At 45.3% G+C, this 24,744-nt stretch overlaps 2 protein-coding genes, 1 long non-coding RNA gene and 1 pseudogene across 6 annotated transcripts; 1 reads left to right on the top strand and 3 right to left on the bottom strand.

Moving 5' to 3' along the window:
* Window positions 1-43: 43 nt before the first annotated feature.
* LOC120676054 lies at window positions 44-4,678 on the bottom strand (annotated as a pseudogene). The gene is made up of 12 exons (XR_005675633.1): window positions 4,286-4,678; window positions 4,153-4,195; window positions 3,585-3,707; window positions 3,265-3,384; window positions 3,107-3,185; window positions 2,842-2,958; window positions 1,913-2,010; window positions 1,512-1,626; window positions 1,312-1,431; window positions 1,150-1,220; window positions 653-857; window positions 44-564 (listed from the first exon to the last, which is right to left on the bottom strand). The product of XR_005675633.1 is annotated as a probable 3-deoxy-D-manno-octulosonic acid transferase, mitochondrial (transcript).
* A 393-nt stretch (window positions 4,679-5,071) lies between these two features.
* LOC120674360 (GABA transporter 1-like) lies at window positions 5,072-15,304 on the bottom strand. Of its 2 annotated transcripts, XM_039955537.1 has the most exons (6): window positions 14,981-15,301; window positions 7,641-7,871; window positions 6,756-6,853; window positions 6,465-6,651; window positions 6,245-6,375; window positions 5,072-6,121 (listed from the first exon to the last, which is right to left on the bottom strand). In XM_039955537.1, exons 1-6 carry the CDS (start codon window positions 15,099-15,101, stop codon window positions 5,507-5,509), a joined length of 1,383 nt encoding a protein of 460 aa, XP_039811471.1. In that variant the 5' UTR covers window positions 15,102-15,301; the 3' UTR covers window positions 5,072-5,506. The 2 variants fall into 2 exon arrangements, with proteins under 2 accessions (XP_039811471.1, XP_039811472.1); XM_039955538.1 differs by lacking the exon at window positions 7,641-7,871 and having other exon boundaries at window positions 14,981-15,304.
* Window positions 11,973-14,245, bottom strand: LOC120674362. Of its 2 annotated transcripts, none has more exons than XR_005675064.1 (5): window positions 13,851-14,245; window positions 12,951-13,274; window positions 12,829-12,870; window positions 12,621-12,682; window positions 11,973-12,320 (listed from the first exon to the last, which is right to left on the bottom strand). It is a non-coding gene; the product is annotated as an uncharacterized LOC120674362 (long non-coding RNA). The 2 variants fall into 2 exon arrangements; XR_005675065.1 differs by having other exon boundaries at window positions 12,951-13,289.
* Window positions 15,305-19,116: 3,812 nt separating the features above from the next.
* Window positions 19,117-23,949, top strand: LOC120675491 (nucleobase-ascorbate transporter 12-like). The gene is made up of 10 exons (XM_039956694.1): window positions 19,117-19,591; window positions 19,702-19,799; window positions 19,895-20,065; window positions 20,199-20,299; window positions 20,766-20,901; window positions 21,001-21,051; window positions 21,159-21,446; window positions 21,768-22,002; window positions 22,127-22,413; window positions 23,384-23,949. The coding sequence occupies exons 1-10, from the start codon at window positions 19,117-19,119 to the stop codon at window positions 23,603-23,605; spliced, it is 2,064 nt and encodes a 687-aa protein (XP_039812628.1). The 3' UTR covers window positions 23,606-23,949.
* Window positions 23,950-24,744: the final 795 nt, after the last annotated feature.

Consider the following 24,744-nt stretch of genomic DNA (forward strand, 5'->3'; position numbering starts at 1 on the left):
TTTTCTGGCCAAAAATAATTCATCGCGTCGTTTTTTTTTTTTGGTCTTCCCAAATCTGAATCTGTAAATACTAACCATTATGTCATTTTCTGCTTCTTTCCTTACTTCCTGAAACAGGACTTAGCAAGATAAGAAAAGGACATAAAAATCGCGCATAGCACGACTAATAAATCATATGCAGTTAACAGTTGACATCTAACACTAAATCTGGCATCGTCCTTGAAATTCCCGCAACCTTGAAAGTGGAGATTTTAGAAAGGAACAAGGACTGCAAAACATCATCTGCTGGCTGGCGCTAAAGAATACTCCGAAAAATATATCACCCACGCCACAAGTAAACAGAAGGATGACAGGCAACCCAGAGGAATTTATCCAAATATATTTTAATTTCTGAGAGGAGCAAACCGAGTAGACGACAAGGCGATACTGTTCAGTTCAGGTGAGTGTAGGGGCCTTATTTGAGGTTCATGTCCTTCGTCACCACTCAACAGGCCACCAGAGGCACCAGCATGTCGCATTCAACAGTGCAGTTGTCTTCATGTGCATTTCCCCTCCTCAGAGTCCCTGCAGGACTGCAATAAATCAACAGCGATAATATGGTGAACGGCAATTATCGTACTATCAGGGGAAAAAATTGGTTCCATGAGCATACCACGTAGGGCTCTGCTAAATCAACTGTTCCACGTATCTATTCGGAAGTCAATGGCGAACCTGCAGACTAAATTCCATACACGGTTCACAACTCCATGTGACATAATGGAAAATGCATCTTTTGCAGCTCTTTGACATGCTCCCAGAGTTTCGGCATCACCGAGCAGTTCTTTTAGTGCTTGCAGAAGTTCGAATTCTCCAGCCACCTGAATGAAAAAAAAAAGCACTCTGTGAAAGAATTTTAAGAACCACTTCCCTTTGTTAAATACGATTTTTCTCATGCCCAACTAATTTTGATAAGTAATGGGAAAAGAGGCATGTCCAGAACCAAAAAAAAAAACTATCACTCATTATACGGACACCTTCCCCGATTATTTCTATGGAGGAGAAAGTGATGAAATATATAATGCAAACAAATGGTGTGACGTAGTCACATCACAATCTCACAGAACGATGCTTTGTTGAACTAAGGAATAAAGCATAACAAAAACTCGTGACCTGCTTGACAGCTAAAGGATTTATTTGCCACATATCAAGCAGCATATGGTAGAAGTGTCCAACATGGGGTCCTGCAAGCCAGAGTTCAATTCATGAATATACAGATATAGCGATTTTTTTACGAAGAATGTCAAAAATAAAACACCAATGCCTTCAACTCACCTGTCACAACAGCACAACCAGCTGCAGCAGCCTCAGAAATATTATGGCCAGCTAAGCCAGGTAGAAATGAACTGCCAATAACCGCAACTGGAGTGACCCTGTAAAGCATTCTTAATTCCCCTGCTTTCAATGGTATTTTATGCCATTAATTCCTAGTTCAGAAATGGCATGTACAATTTGTGCAGGAAGAGCACACTAACTTTCAGAAGGAGAGGTGCACAAATCTAATGTGTCGACCATGTATACCCTAGTGCCTGAAGACACCACTTCCTTTGTCGATCTCAGCACAAAATTGACCTCTTGTTTCTTCAGAGCCTACAACAACATACAAAGGTATCTTAGGTGGGTTCATATCATATATATATTTATCGCTGAATGCCATCTGATACCAGAACAGAGTTGGGACTCAAAATTAAAATGCATAATAATCTACATGCCAAATAAATCCAAATTTCGAACAGCGAAGTCAAGTTGCTCCTGTAACTACCTTTGTGCATTTCAATATTTTCACTTTTGGTATCCAACAAGATACAGAAAGTAGTCAAATGACCAATGTCTCACAAACTACAGAGGTGGGGCAAAAGAGGCACCATTAACATACTAAGGAAAAATTCTTGCAGTCCTGAGGATGTCTTGGCACAAGAATTAGTAGTAGAGTGGGATACATCTTGATTAACTCTTCATGAACCCGGAGAATGACTGAAAAAATAAAGAAAAAGGAATCAATGCCCTGTGACAAGCTGAAAACCTTTTTCTTTACCATGAAACTGTGGGACCCCCCCCCCCCCAACCCCCCACTCCGCACGTGCGTGTAAAGATCAATTATATTGAAAGTTGGCTTGCAAAAGATCCACAAGGTGCTAACCAAACACACACAAAGAAAGAAGAGGAAATGGGGAAAAAAAACAAATAGCAGAACTAAAACAACCCACACATAATTGAAACTTTTTTCCTTTGTGTTGAGAATGCAAGCACAATATGGTGGGAATGCAATGCCTCAAGGTTAATACACATTGAAGAATGCAAAAAGGGTGAATAAATAACTGAGATGCACTTTCACAAATGGTACTCCATTTTTCCTGATCACTGTACTGACAGAATCACAGAAGAGTAAGCAGACTAAGTATATGACAGAAGATTGATCATAAAAAACTACATGAATGAAGTTATGGCAGAGGTGACTCTCCTAAAACAAAGAAAATTCAGTATCAAGTTATTCCAAGCTAGAGGATACAGACGAATCCATTGACTCAGTAGTCAGTACTCCTAGATATTTGACTGCCTTATCCTTTAACTATAAATGCAAGTCAACCTTTCAACTCTGACCATTATATAATGACACCATAAATCTGTCATTGAAGGTGTCAGATTCTAACAGCAGAGAGTAACATTGTTGTGGAATGTGAATTGCTAACAGCTCCTTTATACAGCTTGGTAGAAGGGAAACGACACTACATTTTTTCGAAGAAGGAATAAGTTTGATACAATACATCCATGAATCAGAGAAAAGGTGCAGTCCTGAGTTCTTACCTTGTTCTTCACCTCTGTGAATAGAAGCAGCCATCCAGAGGGGTCTATTACTAAACTGTTTCCGAAGATCATTTATTTTGTTGACCTCATTCTCCCCAACATTAACATCGCCAACAGCTATGTGAATCACATGAATGCTCTATAAATCATTTGACTTGTAAACCTGGTTATCTTCCAAGCTCCCAAGACAACCTTTAAAACTAAATCACTCATAGGTTCACTTCAAATGTAATGTCAGAAAAGACTAGACATAAATTGAGCATACCATATTTTAAATCTCCAGCAAAATGGATAATCCCTGGTGGTGTATGTAACAGCTGAAAACGAACAGCCTGAATAGTACTCTGCATTGATAGGAAATGAATGGTGGGAGCATTAACAGATGTACATCAAAGTAAGGTCAGCACTACAATTGATACTTACCAATGGGGCAACAAGTGATAGTTTAGAGAGCATCAGAGTGACTAATGGCAACCCTAGAGGCATGGACCAGCGGTTGAAAGACTTCAGTGACATGCGGGCATTTAAAAGAGCGACTGCAATCTGAAGATAAGTAGGTAATTCCTAGCAAATCAGTAGCTACAGTCTACAACACGATGCAGATACTATGAATAGCCCAGACAAAAGGTCTGCTCTTGCGGTACCGGAATCAAACAAAAGTGTCCAAATTCTAGAAATCAGAAATGAGCATGATGATGAACAGAGATCTCATCATACTTCAGATTTACGAGAAAGATTCTTACGCCTTTTTCTGCTGCAGACATAATGAGGTTTGGCCAGAGTTCACTTTCCATAAGAAGTACCAAACTTGGCTTCCAGTATCCAATAAAATTGTCTATTGCATCAGGACAGTCAAGAGGAGCAAACTACATGCACAAAAAAATTGAGGTCGGAATGGAGGTAAACATAGCATGCGAAATTGTACAAGAAGCACTTCTGAGTTCTGACGTAGAATCCCAGAATCCTTGTCCCAGCATCTAAACAAACTACACTTTTCATCTCTCAATTTTCACTCAAAGTCTACAGTGAGATATTACAGCCTAACAGCTGGGGACAAATGACCCTGTAAATTTTACGTTAGGTAATAGTACTGTAAGATCTAAGTAACTACAACTGGAAATCCATTATCTGATTTTTGAGACAGAAAAAACAAAACCTAGGCAGGCATGGACAGGCGTCAACAGACGAATAAAGCCACCCCAACTTAGAAATTAACACGTACATGAAAACAAAACACAATGTTAATGCTCACTAAATTAATTCCAGCACAGCCTCATGGCTATGAAGCTACGCGAGCAACCTGCAACGCACCTGATATATGACACCATCTGGGAGCAAATCCTTGATGACTTCGCTGCATCCAAGCCCAGACAAAGCTGTCAAGGGACGACCGCATAATACCAATTTTCAGAAATGGAACTCGCAACGGTGAGCGGGAGCTTACAATCAGGAGAGAGTGGTGGTGGTGAGGAGCACGGGGAGGCCGGGATGGAGGCGGGCGCAGTGGCGGACGACGGGGAGCGCGGCCATTCCCTCCCCCAGGGACACGGCGTGGAACCACACGAGCGGGGATCCCGGCCGGGGCCGCGCCGCCGACGGCCGGCCCAGCCGTTCCGGCCACCGCGTCGGGTGCTCCAGCCCTTGCAGCCGCCGCCAAAGGAGCACCGCAGGCGCCGCCGCGCGGCTCGCGGCCCTGTACAGCTCGTACAGCGCCAGGCCCCCGCGAGCCGCCGCCGGTGCCGGCGCGCAGGCCGGACACATCGCGGCAGGGTCGGCGGTGGAAGTGCGAGAGAACTGGCCGGTTGGCCCCAGCCGCATCAAGTGAGTTCTGAGATCGACTCGGACATGAGAAGCAGTGAAGCACGCGCTCGGAATCCGTAAAGCGAGCTAGCTTACGCACTCACACAGTTTCCGCTTTTAAAATGGAAAGGATTTCATTTCTCTTACGCGTTCCAAATTCAGTGGGCTGTTCCACTTCGCCTCTTTTCAGATTTTTTACCAGGCATGAGTTTTTCAGAACTTCAGATACTAAGGATGCGTTGCAGGGACAAATATTAAAGCACTTTATATTGATGAATACGGATGTTGCAGGGACAAATATTAAAGCATTTTATATTGATGAATATGGATGACTGGAACCTTATCTTTACATGATAACTGAACCGTATTTTATAGTGATGGAGGAAGTTCAAGTTAGACCATACAATACGTTTTGTAAATATTATTTAAATAAGTAAAAGCAGGAGCACTATTATATTATGTAGAAGTAGAAGCAAGTTCTTACATTGCATAAAAGCATAGTTACTCGAACTCTAAAAGCTTAATAATCATAAGAAAAAACTAGGATACAGCTGGTGCACCGCAGGCCCGCAAACGCATGTCGATCTCCTCCTTGAGGAATTGCAATACGTGTGTGTGTGATCTCCTCGTATGCATACAGGATGAGCATCACGATTGTTGGAGCTGATTCGGTACGTGATCCCTTTTGCCCGTGGTTTGACGGTCTAGCTCGCTTATGGACAGAGACCCCAGACTGGATTCGTGGTTTACTCCGTAAGCAGGCAGAAAAACACATTTGCGCGTGCCTGAGCCACCGTACACCGCTGCAAGACTACAAAGCGCCCGCGAACTACATCGGCTGTTGCACGCAGACTACAAAAGCTCCTCACACGTTGGCGAAAAGCTTGTAGGTCTTGGCGTCCAGCGCGATCTGCCTCACCGCCGCGACGGACGCGGTCACGGCGAGCGCCGAGAACACGACGGCGATGGCCGTGTTGAGCCAGAACACGACCCCCTTCTTGGACGGCTTGAACGTGACGTTGTAGAACACCGCCGGCACGGCGAAGTCGAGCGGCAGGAACCCGAAGGCGCCGATGAGCGAGTTCATGTCCCCGAAGAAGGGCACCATGGCGGCGACGGTGGTGGCCAGCGCGACGGCCGCCGTGCGGGACGCGAGCCGCGGCGCCACGTTCCGCGCCGCGTACTGCCCCTGCTTGGCGTCCGAGAAGAGGCCCTCCAGGACCTCGTTGGTCGGCTGCAGGTACACCACGCCCATCGCCGAGAGCTGCAGCAGCGTGAAGAGCTGGGTGACGAGGAGGAGCCACTCCGGGATCACGGCCGCGCCGTCCACCATGAAGTTGCTCAGCAGGGTGCCCTGCGCCTGGTTGCCGACCGCCCAGTACCCCGAGATGGCCACGCTGAAGAAGGTCGTGACCACCACCGCGTAGCACAGGCACAGCCCCCTGAACATCTTCCCCGTCACCGGCGCCGCCACAGTTGCCTGAGACACATTATATTAGGTTGCAAGCAGGAGTTATTGCAGCTGACAATCATTGTCGCCCGTGGCTAATGACTAGTACTAGATTTGATTCAGAGAGCTTCTGATGATCAGGCTACTACGTACCTGTATCTCAGGGATGATGCCGTTGCCAAATGTGGTGGCGATGATGGCGATGGCGTTGAACACGCCGAACACACGGTTCTGCGCGTCACCCGTGATCGAGTAGTCCTTCGGGGGCGCCTTGTCGGAGTTTCCTGTCATGTCGCATTGTCGTAGCAGTTACTTGTCACTGGAATTTTCCTTTGATCTCTGAAATGCTGGCTTTGGATGGTAAGGGTAGTACCTAGGTATACGGAGCCGGCGACGGCGCAGAAGCTGTAAGCGAGGCACAGCAGCAGGGAGATGAGGTTGACGTGCCGGAGCGAGTGGAACGACGGCAGCTGCGCCAGGATCACCATGAAGACGCCGAAGATGGCCACGAACACGTACAGCTTGATCGTGCCCCCCGGGTTGGCTAGCAGGTAGATCGCCTGCAAGTCAAAGTAGGAGCACACCTGTGAATCAGGCACCAGCCTTGTCCTGTTTATGCAATAACAGATCTCCAGGACGATGTCCCGGGCGTAGGGTGCGGTACCTTCATGCTCTGGCCGGCCAGGAGAATGCACGCGATGACTGCTCCGAAGCACACCAGGAACTGGATCGGGCCGATGTAGTATTTCCCCCATCCAGGCCCTTCATCAGTAGTCAGCACCGTCAAAATTCAAATTTTATCAGGTAGTACTTCGTATCAGCGAACAGGTTAGCCGCCGAAAACATCCTAAACGTGTGATCACTCGAAGAGTTCGCTCACGGATGATGGTTTTTCCCAACATCAAGTATGTGTGACTTCATATCTGACAGACTGTATTATCTGTCTGGTACGTATGTGATATCACATACGCTTTCAGTTGGAGCAAATTGCAGGTAATGGGAAGTTACCAGTGCTGGTATTTTTCTTGCAAGTCGCGTTCTCGAGCAACTAAGGCATGCATTTACAGATCACAGTATCTGGACTGAAGTGGTAAGTTTCGTAGACAAAATTTCAGCGTGGGGCCTTAGCTTGGCCGACTATACAACAGGTTGGGAGGAACTGCACACGTAACATGCCCTGTCCTCTCGAGGCATGCTGAGATTTATGTGACCGCCACGGTACTCCTAGTAAATTAGTAATCTACATGAGCACCATGCCTAGCAGACAACGAACTGTTCTATTTGGACGCAATGGTAATAAGTACCATCAATTATTGGGAGCTGCTGCGCGCGGTGTGCCGACACCGGATGCCTCCAAGCTCTGACCGATCTGCTGCACTATGTTGACCACGTGCTTTAATTTGAAGTCTGGAACCCCACACAAAAAAAACAACGGCTAGCATCAACAAGCATCACGGGTCGAGTCCAAGCAATCTGCCTGCTTCGGATGATGGTGTCGTCCTGAAGACTAATCTGCCATCAGTTTATGAAGAGTAGGAGCGAAACTGACCTAGGATGTCCGTGGCCATGTCCCTGAAGCGGAGCTGGCGGCGGCCCTGCTGCGCGTGGTGCTCCAGGACGCGGGAGATGAGGTTGTACGAGTAGAAGGTGACGGCGGCGCCGATGACGAGGCAGATGATCCCCGCCGTCCACCCCAGCGCCGCGAACGCGAACGGCAGGCTCAGAAGCGGCGGCGCCACGATCGACGTCGTCAGGTGGTACCCGCAGTGCAGCCATGACCCTGCACCATGCCCATCATGCAATGAACAAATTAAGCTCGATATCTATCTACAACCCTAAAACTTCAGATTTAGAGCGTGTTGAGCGTGTTTGGAATGTGGCCGCACTCTGCCACGCCACAAAGTTGTGGCGGGGATTGTGACCGCCACACCCGCCTAACACTGTAGCATGGTGAGTTGCGGCTGTAATCCAAACATCCCTTTAGTAATCACAAAAAGTCTTTAATTAAATGATTGCGTGTACGTGTGCTATCTATTGATGACCAAAATTGGCAGCAACCTGAACAGACCGGTCTGACCAGTATGTCCAGGCGGTCTGACTGGTCTAGGCGTCTGTAGACGGTCTGGCATGACCAACCGGTCTGACCGGTAGATCAGACCGGTCTGACCGGTCTAGGAGGAGTCCGAGTACAATTAGAGTTCTTAATAGATTTAGATCTGTAAACAGGATTTTTTGCGGGGTAAGTCTTCCCCACCCTATAAATATAAAGGGTCACGGCCGATTGAAGGGACAACCCAATCGAATCTATCAAATACATCTACTTTTTATCGTCTTTTATCTCTTTATCTTTACCCTACTTTTCCAACCTCAACATGTTGTTCTTCTCTTGTCTCCATAGCGTCTGAGGACGCCTTAGCTGGCCTGCCGAGCCTAGGGCAACCCTACGCGCGCTTGCCCCGACGGGGTCCCTCCCGGGCGAGCGTTCGTCGGATTTCGCCGTTCTGCACCGGCGAACCGGTCTGACCGGTTACCCCGACCGGTCGGAGCATCGGCGCTGCAATTGTGCCGTCGCTCGCCGCGATCAAGCGCATTCGTGTGTTGGCCCTAGATTGACGTCAACATATTTTGGCGACTCCGCTGGGGACAAATGTGTTTCGGTTTTGCATAACCGAAATCAAGCCCTAGCAATATGGTGCAATCTGAAGACATACCTATGGCGGTGACTTCTGAACTATGTCAGGAGATTCTTCGAGTACAGATCGACCTGAGTTTTTCATGCTGGATGGAGAACAAAGGATCGCCATCATACCACGATGGTCTGAGAAAGGTACTATCTACAAGTATTTTTATCCAATAGTGATCGTATCTATATCAAGTATTTGCTTTGGTAAACCTGAACTAATTGATATAGTGGATAAAGTAAATCTAATTCCTGTTATTCAAAAGTCGGCTATTGAAAAACCGGCTAATTATTCTTGCAAAATTTTTCCTGATGTTGCTTGTCAAGATACAATTCGGCCGTCCCAAGCCGAAATTGTTGAATCAAAATCCCCTAACAAGAGCACAAAGACTAAATCTAGTACTTCAACGCTCGGGGGGCAACAAAACAAAGGCAAAGATGCTGGTTGCATCGCAACCGGTCTGACCGGTTCCACGACCGGTCTAACCGGTTCATCTAGAATTTTGCAAAATAAATCAAAACTTAAGATGGTTAAGCCCAAAAACCCGAGATTGGTGTTTGGAAAACCGTTGAATCCAAAGGCCGTCACAAGCATCAAAAGGAAAAGCCGAAGCCCTTTCTTGGAGATCTTCCGGATAAATCCAAAAAAAAATGATGCTAGTCGGTCAAAACATCCAAACACTCGAGATATACTCCAAGACAGCAATTCCATGATCGGAATCGGCAGCCGAATAATTTTCCTAATTCAATGCCGTTTTCATCATATAGGTCGTCTATACATATGCCATACGGATCTTATTATAGCATGCCCTGTTTTTATCAGTCGTGGTATTATAATTCATGTATGCCGTCTCTTCCTACATATTTGTGCCCAAATTATATTACCTATAAGGAGCCGGCAATTAGTAAGCCATCACCTACAATTAATAGCTGTTTTGATCCTAAAAATCGGCCTGTGCAGAAAAAGAAACATAAGGTGATCAAGCAAGTTTATCGTGTCAAAAAAGATGGACGATTAAACAAAAATTCAGATTTGACACTAGATAAAGAGAAGCCGGTTGTTGAAGAGCAATCGGATAGCTCAATTAGTAAAATTGTCCCCAATAATGATCCTAATAATGTAGTCGAACAATGTTCAAGTTCGGCCGGGGGGCAAGATAAGAGCAACCATATTGGTTCTGACAGGACCGGTCTGATCGGTTCGTCAGACCGGTCAGACCGGTCTGAACCTGGGAAGTCTGGTGGTGCAAAAAATAGGATCAAGCCGATCTTTGAAGAGCTTTTGGATAAATACAAGAAGATATCTGCGCAAGAACAAAGCAATCAATTGTAAGGCAAACGAAGGAGTTCTTTACCACCAAGATCAAGAAAGCATCAACGGTCATCGTATTGGTCTTCGTCATTCATCTCGTCGATGCACGTACCATGGTCTGCATATTCAGGTGTGTTTAATCCATGGTTTGGTCATAATTCTTGGCTGTCATATTATGATTATCAGTTTTATACTTTATCAAGAAGCTATGATTTGTATAATCGGCCGCATTGGCCGTCTCAAAATTTTTGTTATTGAACATGCTAAGGAATGTAAAGCCGAAATAGTTTGCTGATCGTAATCTAGAAATTGTTACATGCTAGTTCTCTTAGTTCGGCTATTTTAGCATGTTTAAATATAATGTATGGCCGACGCATTGTTAATCGTCGCCCTTAGACAATTTTGATCCAGAAAAGTGTTCTTTGGCACGCAAGCTTTGCCAAAGAACAGGGGGGCATATGTTGACGACCAAAATTGGCAGCAACCTGAACAGACCGGTCTGACCGGTATGTCCAGGCGGTCTGACTGGTCTATGCGTCTGTAGACGGTCTGGCATGACCAACCGGTCTGACTAGTAGATCAGACCGGTCTGACCGGTCTAGGAGGAGTCCGAGTACAATTAGAGTTCTTAATAGATTTAGATCTGTAAACAGGATTTCTTGCGGGGTAAGTCTTCCCCACCCTATAAATATAAATGGTCACGGCCGATTGAAGGGACAACCCAATCGAATCTATCAAATACATCTACTTTTTATCATCTTTTATCTCTTTATCTTTACCCTACTTTTCCAACCTCAACATGCTGTTCTTCTCTCATCTCCATAGCGTTTGAGGACGCCCTATCTGGCCTGCCGAGCCTAGGGCAACCCTACGCGCGTTTGCCCCGACGGGGTCCCTCCCGGGCGAGCGTTCGTTGGATTTCGCCGTTCTGCACCGGCGAACCGGTCTGACCGGTCTGAGCATCGACGCTGCAATTGTGCCGTCGCTCACCGCGCGATCAAGCGCATTCGTGTGTTGGCCCTAGATTGACGCCAACACTATCACAGATTAACACGTGTACATATAAAGAGCACATACTCATCCCATCTCTGAACCGATACATGCGCCTGATTTTCAAATCTGCAACGTCACCACCTATCAAGTCTTCTCAAAATTCAGAGCACCTCAAGCCAACACTATCACAGAGAAATTTGCTTCGTCAAAGGCACCTCATCGTCGGCGATCGAGCGAGTCAACTTGTACTGCCTGACTGTACCTGCACTTGATTGTTAAGATCCTGTTGACTGCCGCGAGTATGATTAGCTAACGCATTTTTGCCAAACAGGAGTACATGACCAACCTCCCGGTCTAGTTCTGCCAGCATTATTGCTCCAATCCCCAAGACCCCAAGTGTGGATGCAACATGGGTGCATGTTGCTACTAGTATGTGATGAGTATGTCAACGACGTGAATGGCCAGCGCGAGCACACGCATCAGGCTTGAGATAAACTAATCCGATGCGTCAAGTGAAATTCACAAGTACATTTGACTAAAAATTGATTGAATCTGCTCAACTAGTTTCTTTCTTTTAATCTTAAATGAATGAGCCATGTTATGTCGCCCTGTTCATGGTCCGGCTTTGCCGGTTTCTTCCGGGTTTGCAACCCAAGCAAGCAGATACGTGGCTGGTCCAGAGTGGGTTGGTTTTCAACGGTTGCTGCCGGATTAAACAATTCATTGGGTTGGGTTGGTACGGACGGTTCCAGGGTTTACACGGGTTGCACAAATATATACAGGTTGCATAGTTTGCTTCATAAATACGCACGATAATCCTACCAAAGTAATTACATTTCACGGCCATTACGCACAGTTTGCTTCACGAAATAAATCCATAGTTGCTTCTCTTAAACTTGTGCAGCTTAGACAAAGAAGATGAAATTAGCAGCATACGTTCAATGAGTTTTAGTACATGCCAAAACTATTCCCTCTTAACAGCTTATACAGGAAGATATCAGTAGCCTCAAAATTTAACTTAACAGAATTTAGCCTAGTGTGGAAAGAGAACATCATGGCTAGGGAACTGTTCGTGCTGAATACATTTGATGTCTGCCAATGGAACTCAAGTTTTCTGAAAGCAGGGTACCAACAATGGTTTAACTTAACCAAAACATAAACAAAACTGATGTTGTTTCAGACCCGCATAGCCCATAATACTCTCGTACTTGCATCAAAAGGCTATATGTCTAACTCAATAAAATCTGCAACATTAAAAAAAAGCTTTGTCACTAATAAGATATAGAATAACAATCAACATAACAAAGAATTTTGTAGCTCAATAAAATCTGCATCATAACAAATAAATTTGTCCGGTGGATTCAAATCCTAAAGAGCACAACATCCTACCAACCATGACCGACCCGTCCGGTTAACTGAAATTGACTAAGCTAGCAGACTAATAGATTGACCTGACTGAACTGAAACAAATAAGACTCGAAATGAACTGAAGAAACAAAGATATGTGTTCATCATTGAAGACACAAGAAGGATGGAAGGCAAACCTTGTCATCGCCCTCGAGCTCTTGCCTTCCATCAAAAGGCTATGTGTCCAGCTCAATGAAACCTGCATCATCACAAAGAATTGACAGTTTGGTCATTAATCTCTAATACAACAGCTGTTAAATAATGGTAATGACATGCAAGCTGTGATATTGCTCAATGAATAATGACTACTATTCAGCCCTTTAGCAAGTTGAGAAAGAGACATACCAACATGGTGTTGCTTGTCAGTGCAGTCCTTTGAAACAAACTCTATATATAAAAAAGGAATGGAGTTATTAGTAACTTGACACACATAAGGCGACACTTCTCCTCAATTGCAAAAACAATACCTTCTCTAATCTCCTCGTATGCCTGGACCTCTTCAGCAGCCTCTCTTTCACTTAATTTTCTTTGTGATGTTCGAAGCCAACTTTGTGAACAAATTAAAGCTTCAACTTTGTGAACTGGAGAGATCGGAGTGGGAGAGGTAGTTGACTGCTGAAGTTGATCTGTTTCGCTTATATGCATAGTATTTGAAGCATTAACCGCTGAAGTTGACCCCTTTCGCTTTTCGACTTGAGACGGCAATGATGCCTATTGATTCTGCGATTGCTTTCTTCTAAGGACATTGCAGCAGGTGCTTGTAAAGATTGTTCTTCACCATCCAGGTTATCCTGAAATAGAGAATGCTGAATTCATTTGCAATTTTAAACAATGAATATTCCAAGAAGTGGCAATGCATATTCCAATGATGAAGCAACATAACTGTATAATTATAGGGAAAGGAGCAACATCTACAACCCTGACATACCCGCATGGCCACATTGCCTGTATTTGACAGTGCTCTCTGCTAATCCTTTTAATGAAGATACTAGTACTTCCTAATCTGCCCAGAAATAGCAGAACCTATTGTTTCAGTGCCTCTTCTTACCCTCCAAGAAACGGCAATGCCTATGTTGACTGCTGTCAATTTTAATAAAGATACTGATGGCATCATTTAATCACGACGAGGCTATGAAAATTAATCATACTAGTGTCTGTACTCTTCCACTGTGGATTAGCAAGAACTGCCGTTTCTAATCCCAATCCACATGTACCCTGGAACCATCCCCTTTATTAGCAATCTAATCCTAATCCACGAGAACGAAATATTCATGTCGATCAAAGCTAGGGTTTAAAGCTGCAACAATTCACAAAACCAAAGGAGCAGATGGATGGGAACGAACAACACAAAAGGGATAGAAGATAACTTTGTTCAGTGCAGACGAATTGGGAGCAGAGATCGACCCATCGCCTCCTTCCGGGAGATGCTGCGGCGAGTCCAGGTCCATGTTGAAGCATCCAGCCATCGAGGCAGCAGCATCCCATTGCTCCCACGCTGCCTCGGCTGCTAGCACGGCCTCGACCTCGAGGCCTTGAGCGACGCCGTCGCGCGGCATCCGCGCCACCGCCGCTGCGCCGCCCCCTTTTTCCGAGTAGATCGAGTTTCAGCGGGTTTCAGGTTTCGACCCGCACACCGGCAGAAGTTCCGAGTAGATCTCTGGTTCTCGAACGGTCTGGGACCGACCCGTGGGTGAGACTCGGGTTGACGGTTTCATGCGGGTTGGGTGCGGTCCGGCAGCCGGTTTTGTGGAACCGCTGAACAGGGCGAATGTTATGTTAGTTGTGGGTTCTGTGCGGGGCCAGGCTAGTTTGGGAGACAGACGGTATGCCACGCACATGCAGGAGTGTTGTTCATCGGCACACACTTCGGCAGGGATCGCAGGGGCATTGCAAGTACACCTTGTTTTGTCTCTTCTTTCCTGGTTGAAAAAGGACAAGCGGCGAAACGTGCAGGTGTGGCCATGCCGTGGGATTTAAAAAAAAACAGGGAGAGGGGTAGATTGGCAAGAGCAAGAGCATTCAAACATGCATTCATTCACTCGAGAACTTTTGATCAGGGGGTGGTCTGTGGTCAGAGGGGGAACAGTAACTTCGGACGGCCAAATCATTTGCCAGGCATGATGAAATCAATGATCCTTTTCTTTAACTAAATCATCACAATAGTATACTAACATGTTGAATAATCATCGTCTTCTCGATCTTTCGTGTGCTTGCAGCCTTTATTTACATTCTTTTACTAGTTGGTAGTTCGTTTCCAAAAAAGAAAAAAAAACTACTGACTAGTTCAGGTTGAGGCGTTGAGCCACGCTCAGGTTGCGTAAGAGAGAACAATAATAGCCAGTGGCCTCGCCGTGATCCTTGCCGGCCCTCAAGAAACACAAAGATGGTTGCAGAGGGAGGGTTGGCAAGGAGCACACGCGCGCTTGCCATGCAGGTGAAGCAGAGAAGAGAGATGATGTTGATGGAGTGAGAAGAAACGCCGAGCGAGGTAGCTTACCCTTGGACTGGAGCACGAAGAGCGCGCCGGCGTCGAGCTTCTGGCCGACGGTGTCGCCGCCGGCCTCCATCTTCTTGGCCTCCTCATCCTCCCGGCTCGCGGCCACAGGTTCCATCCCCATGCCGCTGGAAGGAAGGGGTGGCTACCGGCCGGCTAGCTAGCTAGTTTCTGCCGACGCGAGCAGCTAGCAGCACGTCGCTCTGGCTGAGCCGCCTGAGAGCCCGAGGCGACGACCCTGCCGGCTGCGCGTGCTGTAGCCTGTAGTATCTGCAAGCTCACACAGGGCGTGAGCCAGCTGAGGCCGGCGGCTAAGCTTATATGGGCGCAGCGCCTTGCCGCGTGCGTGCTGGTGCTGGTGCTGGTGCGAGCGCGATCTGCACCCATCGAGCCGAGCGGACGAAAGGGCCGCGCACCGCGGCGTGGGATCTCCGTGCGGCAGCGTCCTTGGCGCGCGACTGGTTACACGGCAGCCAGATCAGAAGCTAATGGTTGCAACTTGGAGGGGGAAAAAAATACGGGGATTGGAATTGACGGCGCCGAGTACTACGACGGACGGCGTCCATTCCGGTATGGTAGAAAAAAATAACTAAGCCTGCTGCGCGACGCCTTTGCTATCTTTGGGGCATCGACCGACCATGTGATGCGTGTTGGCTTGCGCCCGCGCATATGATCCATGTTCAGAGCTGCAGCAGCGCGTAGGTGTGGCACGGCCACTAGCCAGCGCTCGAGCGTCAACGTTGATGGGTGGACCGACCGACCGACCGGTCGAGGCGTATATAGCGTATCTAGTGGCTGAGGAGCGTGCAGAGTCTATGTGGGTGTGCCGTGCCATTGTGTATAAGTGTGTACTCATCCATTCTAAAATATAAGATATTTTGATTTTTGCTAAGTCATTTTTTTTCTAAATTTGATCAAATTTATAAAAAATAATAATATTTTGAATGTCAAATAAGAATAATCATCTTTATTATAAAATATATTTTCATAATCTACATATTTAATGTGTTAGATGTTAATACTCTTCTTATGCATTTGCTCAAATAACAAAACCAAAATATCTTGTATTTTAGAAGGGAGGGAGTACGCATGCTCCTGCTGTCTACTAGGGGATAACTGAAGATAGCAGTGCTCACTGCGAGCGACCTGAGTTTTCTCCAAAGTTTTTTTTTTAAATACACTCTGCGAACTTATTTTTCTTCAACAAATGGTCAGTCGGCAACTCGGCACGTATTTTCGTCGTTGATGTTTTGCTTATGATGAAGGAGGTGTGTGACAGTTATGGGTGCCGGGGTATCAATCGTAGTGGTATTGGGTAAGTACCGACCGCTATCATATCAACAGCACAAATCCTCGTCAGTGCTACGTCTTTTGTGGATGTAGCAGCAGCCTGTGGGCAAGCAATGGGGAATAACAGCCAAGCATCCGTAAATTCAAAACTGTAGATGATGATTGTATAGTTTGTTCTGACTCTGGCTGTTTATTCTTGTGCTCTGTCCTGTGATCACTTGCGTGCAAGTTGAGTTGGGAAAAAAAATCGACCTGGTGACCTTTTCAACGCTTGGCAACTGAGGCCAGCTGCGGAAACGATTTTCTAACAGTTTCAGCAGCCTGGGTCCACGTGCTTCGTGTAAACAAAGAAGAACTATGCTACTTCGATGCAGGAGGTCTGTCACTGCTGAGTAGGTTATAGATTTATAACTTGCATAGAATACTGCTGCTCTGCTAGCCACACAGGTCGTGAGCATAGTGTAATGGGGGACGTTTACGTTCTTGGTGCCTGCAGGTACACGCTGCTCGCCACTAAAATAAACAAGTGTCATTCGACCGGTGTACATCACCCGTTCCAGATGAAGTGACACCACAACCGAATACAAGGGTCTATTTGGCATGCTTTATTTTAACTGCATCTTTACTTATTTCACATAAATTAAAATACTATAGCGTTAAGATATTTTATAAGCTCGTGCTAAAATGAATTTAAAGCTAGTTGAGGCCAGGTTTTTTCTTCTCCGGCTTTGGCTTCCCTGTAGTGAGCTGTTTTGATATAAGCTATGCCAAAAGAGCAACTAAAGGGTACACTCAGCTTTAACTTGCCAAGATTGTAGGAATTCGGAGTAGGAGAAAGCATGCCGTGTTGTTCTACCAGAGGAGTGGCAAAGCGTGCATTTTTCAATGTAGAAGGGAGAGCAGATAACGTTGTTGTCGAAAGCTAGTAATCCAAATGCAAGAAAGTGCGGCGAAAGCTTTAGATTTCCGGTGAAAAAGTGCATCCACTAACTGTCATTAGTGGGTTCTGGTAAAACAGTGGCAAAACTCGGAGCAGCCAGGTTACTGATCCAACCGTTGATCATGTGCGAAAGAAGAACATGTTCCCGTCAAAAACAGTCAGGACTTCTCTGGATTTGACACTTGGGGTGATAACTGATAAGAATGGAAGAAAAGGTCTCCTCCATTTTGCCCTTCTCATACTTCTGTAGGACACGAAATAGGCCCGGCCTTCCGCGAGCCCAGCCCAATAGCCCAAGTAGTAGCGGCCCATAGTAGAAAGCCGAATGAAAATCGGCCCCATATTATCTTAAAAAAGTCTTCATAGCATGGTGAGTGATGACTATGACGTTCTCTTGTTCTCTTGTTCATAGCATTGTTCTCTTCTTCCTCTGATCCTCCCTTCTTAATTCTTATCCTTCTCCGCGATGTGCAACATATAGGGGCTGCTTGCCCACAATATCGATCCAAAAAAGAAGACAGGAACAATTACTGTGTTTTATTGCGAAAAAGACCATATGCTTGTCTGTTAGCAAAATCGAGCTAATAACTAATCAGTAAGTGATTAATTTATCTCAGTTCAAGCATATTACGAGAGTACGTTTATATGATGGATTCTGACTTGGGGACGATGCTCTAATGGTTCTCCCCCTTTCAAATGTAGGTCTTAGTTTAGTTGCTCCCGATAAAGTTTTGAAATAGAATCTTTTTACATTTAAAGTATTAAACATAGATTAATCATAAAACTAATTATAGAACTCGTCTATAAACTACGAGAAAAATTTATTAAAACTAATTAATCTGTTATTAGCACATATTTATTGTATCAATTTATTGTTTAATTACGGACTAATTAGACTCAAAAGATTTGTCTCGCAACATATATTTTTCATCTATATTTAATACGTCATGCATGTGTCCAAATATTAATGTGATTGATGTGTAAAGTTTTTGATGGAAACTAAACAAGACCGTATTAACTATATGTTTTAATTTCTCTCTATCCATGATGATACCGAGTCAACAATGGGTTTCCAACAAGGTTTCGCTTTACAAGAGAGCAAAAAAAATCTCAATCCAGCACAGTGGAAGTTCATTAGGAAGTGGGGGGTATTTTCGATCGATGACCACGTAAAGTGGAGATGATGCGGAAGCTAATCCTCTCGTGCTACTGCTAGGCTGCTAGTGCCAAGCCAACAACTGCGTTCAACATGCTGGAGTTGGAGCTGAAATGGTGTGAGAGAAAAATACTATTGGACTGGCTAGAGCTGGAGCTTGTGGCTGGAGTGGTGTGAGAGGAAAATACTATTGGCCTGGAGCAGGAACTGGCTACCGAACGGAAGAGCAGCCAAACGGCGACCGAGTACGACCTCGCAGTCACGTACGCACCACTGTCACTTGACCCGCGTCTGACCCTATCATCCGAGTTAATTCCTGAATGACATTGAAATTTTCGCCAATCCCTTGAATGCCACTAAATGACATTAAATGGATTTTTTTGTGTCTATGACATGTGAGATCAATGACAATCAAGAAATTAGCTAAAATTTTAATGGCATTGAGGGATTTAGCTCCTATCATCCCGGATTTCAAACGCACGCCGCACGAACCCACAGTGCCACACCCAGCAACGTCCTCTGACACGGCGGGCCCCGCCCGCCCGCGTCCGCAGAATCTCCGCCTCCGCCTCCGCACGCACGGATTTGTACGCGTCCGAGGCGTCCAGCTCACTGCCTCCGCCCTCCGCCACCCCACCGCATCACGCTCCCCTAAAAGCTAAAACCCTCGCCACCGCCACCGCCACTCCCCCGCTCTGCCCGGACCATACCCCAAGCGCCGCCGCTTGCCGGCGGCGGTACCCCGCCCCAGCGATGTCGTCCGCGTCCGGCGCGCTGCCGCAGCCTCGCCGCGGGCGCCCCGGGCCCTGGCCCCCGGCGCCTCCGCCGCAGCCGCAGGCGCAGCCCCTCTCCTGGGCCAAGCGCACGGGCTTCCAGTCCCGCGTCTCCGGCGAGTCCCTGCCTTCGGCGTCCGCTCCCAACTCCGGGCAGGTCCCCCTCCCTCGCCCCGTTGAGGCCCCTGCCGATCTGGAGTCCGGCCCGCCGCGGGCCCGGCCCAACTCCGTCCTCCCGCCCCCTCCTGCCGCCGCTGCCGCCACGAGAAATGGCGAGCGGCGGCAACCCCCGCCGCCCCCTCCTCAGCCGAGGACGCGGAGGAGGGACTCCGATGGCGGAAGGCCGAATGGGCAGGCGGCCGCGCCCTCGCTTCCGCAGCTACAGGAGGAGGAGGAGGAGGCGCCGGAGCGACCGGCTCATGTGAAGTACGAGCTTCGTGACTCTCCTGGATTATGTAAGTACTCAATCAAGGAAGAGAAACATGCATGTGTGAAGTGCTGCGCTAATTCGTGCGGTCGTGATGTACGGTGTGCTAATTTGAGCTGTTTTTAAGCTGTGTTGCAGTTCCTCTGGTGATATACGGATTCCAGCATTACATCTCCATGGTTGGCTCCATCATCCTGATCCCTCTCGTGATGGTTCCTGCAATGGGTGGCTCAGCAGTGAGTGTGGCATTGATCCTGTAGTATTTCATGCTGTATGACTGATTTAGTGAATATTTTACTTAAGGGCTGCTGTTTGGATGTGTGTTGATTAGGATGACACGGCAGCAGTGGTGTCCACGGTGTTGCTCGTCACAGGGATGAATACATTGCTGCACATGTTCATTGGAACGAGATTGCCTCTTGTGCAGGGCCCATCCTTTGTATACCTTGCTCCTGCACTTGCGATCATAAACTCCCAGGAGTTCTTTGGGCTCAATGACAATGTATGCATATTTTCATTTGTGTTATGGTGTTTCAGTGCTTATAACATGGCCAGTGTTGCAGTCATGCATTGTTCTCTTGGTTTTGGTCCTCTGGCAGTCCTGACTGAGCTTAACAGCTTGCATTTGATTGCAGAATTTTAAGCACATAATGAAGCACCTGCAGGGAGCTATAATAATTGGAGGTGCATTCCAAGTGATCTTGGGATATACAGGCCTCATGTCACTATTTCTAAGGTGCGCCTCAATTTCTGTTAATAAATACAAAACCATTTTCCTGTCCATCCAATTTAATGCGAATAAATGATTGCCTTGGCAGTGAATGAATAAAAAATAGCTTGGATGAGATGCACTCGTATAGAAAATATAAAACTTGATCTGAAGTTTCATTCTGAATGCCTAATATTTCAAGTCTTTTGTCATGGTCAGAATCATCTTTCACATGGCCATACAATAGAAACAGTGCACATGGCGTATTCTCGAGCGCAGATGACTCAAAAGCTACAAGGGTCATCACAGTTACAAGTGAACACAGTCTGTTTCCAGCCATAAACATCTTTTCACGTTTGCTATAACTGATGAATACATTTACTCATGCACCTAGTCTTTTTGTTGCACAATTCACCATATGTTACTGTGACAAGTAGTAATACTCAGGTGATGTCTTCCTTATTTGTGTTTTGTCTTTATCTGTTTATTTCAGGTTGATAAATCCAGTTGTTGTCTCACCAACAGTTGCAGCTGTTGGACTTTCATTTTTCAGCTATGGTTTTGCTAAATTAGGCACATGTATAGAGATGGGAATTTTGCAGTTGTTGATGGTGGTTATTTTTGCACTTGTGAGTATGCAGGAAATCACTTTTCAGATGCTGTGTGATATAATGTGAATAATGAAACATTTTCCTTTTCTGATCGTTTATCTATTTCACTTGTGGCAGTACCTCCGGAAAATAAAGTTGTTCGGCTACAGAGTGTTTCTTATTTATGCGGTAAGAATAAGATTTTGGCTTGCAATATTGATTGCACGTGTGATTTTGTGCTGCATGGTGGTTAGTATGAGAAGCTAATTTCTGAACTCTTGATGCTTCCTCCTTAGGTCCCTCTTGGATTAGGAATCACATGGGCCATTGCTTTTGTTCTCACAGCAACTGGAGTTTATAGCTACAAAGGTTGTGATGCAAATATTCCAGCCTCAAACAATGTATCAGCCTTTTGTCGGAAGCATGTGTTGAGGATGAAATCTTGCCGTGTAGACACTTCACATGCCTTAAGATCTCCACCTTGGTTCAGATTTCCATATCCGTTGCAGTGGGGCACTCCGGTTTTTAGTTGGAAAATGGGCCTTGTGATGTGTGTTGTATCAGTTATTGCTTCTGTGGATTCTGTAAGTTGACGATTGCTCTGAAGTTTGATATCTGCATCGCTTGCCGTTGGTATCTTTACTCTGACTAAGCTAGCAATAATTATTTGAATAAGATCTACCCATTGGCACATTGCCTTACCTACATTTGCAAACTTCTTGCTAATGGTCAACTTGACATTGGTTTTCTTCTCCGACACTTTTGGTGCATGGAAACTAGTTCACTTAGTAAAAAACAATTTCTTCTCATTATTTCAAGTCCAGAAACAACCATTTGACTTCAATGTACTTCTGACTAAAGTTTGCCTATCTCCTAACAACATGCTTGTGCCTTTTCAATTTTAGGTTGGTTCCTACCATGCATCATCTTTGTTTGTGGCCACAAGGCCACCAACATCTGGAGTTGTTAGCAGAGGTATTGGTGTCGAAGGTGTCTCTACAGTCTTAGCTGGCCTTTGGGGTACAGGAGTTGGGTCTTCAACGATAACAGAGAATGTACACACAATTGCTGTGACTAAAATGGGTAGCCGAAGAGCAGTTGGATTTGGTGCTATTTTACTTCTATTTCTTTCTATAGTTGGTGAGAAGCTTGTTTCACATTTTCAGTTTGGTGAAAAATTTCTTATGCTGTGAGCAAATATCATCAAAGTAATGAATAAAAGGCATTCTTCTTGCTTATCACTGTTATTATTACTCCTTTGTAGGAAAAGTTGGAGCGTTCATTGCTTCTATTCCTGATGTTTTGGTTGCTGCTCTCCTTTGCTTCATGTGGGCAATGCTATGTGCTCTTGGCTTGTCAAATCTTCGATACAGTGCCACTGGAAGCTCCAGGAACAGTATTATAGTTGGGCTGGCTTTGTTCTTGTCCCTATCAGTTCCTTCATACTTCCAGCAATATGGTGTACATCCTAGCGCAAACTTATCAGTGCCAACTTACTTTCAGCCATACATTGTTGCATCTCATGGACCTGTTCACACCGGATCTGGTGGGGTATGTACTCAAACTGTCAATCTTTTTTCAATGGAATACTTTATTATCCTATTCTGCTCTTTATATGCGCATTACAGTGAAAAAAGGTGGGCATTATTGCCTGTTAGCCAGGCAAATGAAGAAACTGCAACCCTAAGTTGAGCCTAGGAGCCTCTAATCCTGCACACCTCCCACCCTGCTGTCACCATCCCTCTCCTCTGTGTTCCTCACCTTGACCACCAACCAGTATCTTTCCATCTCCCCATTCCCCTTCCTTCTGCTAATTTCTCCTGCCACCAGCCAGCCTCTGCGGCTGGCCTGCCTTTGACTGCACACAACTCGCCACTGGCTACCTAGGAAGGCAAACCACATATCTTGTTCCTATGCCAACCTGACCATCTATATGCTTCGCAAATGAATATATTTAAGGTTTATGGTTCAACTTTCGATCAATGTATAAAGAAAAAAAAAGCATATGAAGGCACTAATTGAAGGAAATTATATGCTTCAGCTGAGTATTTGTCAAGCATGAATAGTTCTAGTGGGTAAAACTTTTAAAATATCTGATGTTGGATGTACTCCATTACATGTTTGGTTATTCAAGTTTGAAGTATCGTGAATTATATATATATATTACTGCCCTGTTGAGCATGAATCCCCCCCCCCTCCCCCCACCATTTGAAGTTTGAAGTACATGGGTCAACATTCAAGTTTGAAGTACTCCATTTTTTTGCACTTGAAAATGATAAAGAAATATAAAATCGAATTATTTGTATGATGCTTCAGATCTAAATGGCTAGATTATCTACTTGTACTTACAATCCAGCCTAATATGGTTAGGAAATCATTACAGCTTATTCTTGCATAAGGAAAAAAAATACAATCCTACAGCGAGCATGTGCCATCCTACCAACTCCTGGTGCGAGTTTTTGACAGCCTTTGGTTATATCTGAGTATTTGACTGCAATTTCTTTATCTTCTTGCGTTTCAGGTGAACTATGTCCTCAACACGTTACTGTCACTCAACATGGTCATTGCATTTCTGGTTGCTCTCATTCTTGACAACACAGTCCCTGGTGGCCGGCAAGAGCGGGGGTTGTATGTATGGTCAGAATCAGAGGCCGCCAAGAGAGAATCAGCTTTCGTGAAAGACTATGAACTTCCTTTCAAGATTGGACGTGCGTTCAGGTGGGTGAAGTGTGTTGGCCTATAGCACAATTTTGGGTAGCTTGTAGCTTTGGCCAAGTTGATCAACATCTCAAGTGGAGGGAGTGGTTAGTCATTAATCATGACTGACTATTTCGTGACCAAGCTAGTGTATATCCTATATTACTTCTTAGGTTAGTCATTTTGTCCCGATTCATCTAGATTTTCAGATACTTCGAGACTGCTGTATATCATCGCTGACGGATTTTGTTCTCCTGTTATTTAGATGGTCTTAAGAGATATCAATTTGTATAGGCAACAGCTGGGTAAAATGAAACTTGAGCTGCACCTGAACTCTATCTGGTTTTGTGTTAACTTAGGTTCATATGAACCAGAAATCTGATTTGCCCAGTTGGTTTGTAGTCACCACTCACCACAGAAACCGGCGTAAACCCTAATGGGAATTCAGGTTACCGTGCTAAATCTGAACCCCAGGTGTATTGTTTAAGGTCGGCTTCCGCATCGAGTATAATTCTCACTTGTCAAACTTGTAACTGTTACTCCCTCCTTCCAATTTTATAATAAGGTATAGTATAACATGGTACGGTCTTCCAAATAATACTTTGATTATTTATTTATAATATATCATATCACTTATGAACCCCAGGTGTATTGTTTAAGGTCGGCTTCCGCATCGAGTATAATTCTCACTTGTCAAACTTGTAACTGTTACTCCTTCCAATTTTATAATAAGGTATAGTATAACATGGTACGGTCTTCCAAATAATACTTTGATTATTTATTTATAATATATCATATCACTTATGGTTATAAACTTATAATCATGGTAAAATATATTTGATTACGAATCCAATCATATAAAATTTACATTATATGATAGTAGAATGAGGGAGTATTTAGTTTCATCACACTGACCAGATTATTCACACAAAAAGGTCGTGAAAGCTGAAGACAGAAAAGAGCCTAGCAGCTAGCACTGTAGATAGGAGCCCTCGCCTCAGTTAGCCTTCTCAATCTCAACTGTTCTCCATGAAGCTCTATACCCTTGCTAGCTGACATCTTGGTTACTGTCTGTCACGGGCACTCGTTATACAAGTCAAACTATAAGGAAACTTACAAACTTTTACATCAGCCTCTTCATCATTATCGACGTATAATCGGTGGATTAGCCGTACGCTTGTGCTG

The sequence above is a fragment of the Panicum virgatum genome, chromosome 5N (genome assembly GCF_016808335.1).
Source record: "Panicum virgatum strain AP13 chromosome 5N, P.virgatum_v5, whole genome shotgun sequence".
NCBI lineage: Eukaryota > Viridiplantae > Streptophyta > Magnoliopsida > Poales > Poaceae > Panicum > Panicum virgatum.

Excerpts from the sequence above, each read along its gene's own strand:
- LOC120674360 (XM_039955537.1), bottom strand. The coding sequence starts at position 15,101 with ATGGGGATGGAACCTGTGGCCGCGAGCCGGGAGGATGAGGAGGCCAAG. Across the intron at positions 7,872-14,980 it reads CTTCGTGCTCCAGTCCAAGG|GGTCATGGCTGCACTGCGGG; the intron begins GTAAGCTACCTC and ends GGCATGGTGCAG. Across the intron at positions 6,652-6,755 it reads TGGCCGGCCAGAGCATGAAG|GCGATCTACCTGCTAGCCAA; the intron begins GTACCGCACCCT and ends TTTGACTTGCAG.
- LOC120675491 (XM_039956694.1), top strand. The coding sequence starts at position 19,117 with ATGTCGTCCGCGTCCGGCGCGCTGCCGCAGCCTCGCCGCGGGCGCCCC. Across the intron at positions 19,800-19,894 it reads CTGCAATGGGTGGCTCAGCA|GATGACACGGCAGCAGTGGT; the intron begins GTGAGTGTGGCA and ends TGTGTTGATTAG. Across the intron at positions 20,300-20,765 it reads CTCATGTCACTATTTCTAAG|GTTGATAAATCCAGTTGTTG; the intron begins GTGCGCCTCAAT and ends TGTTTATTTCAG.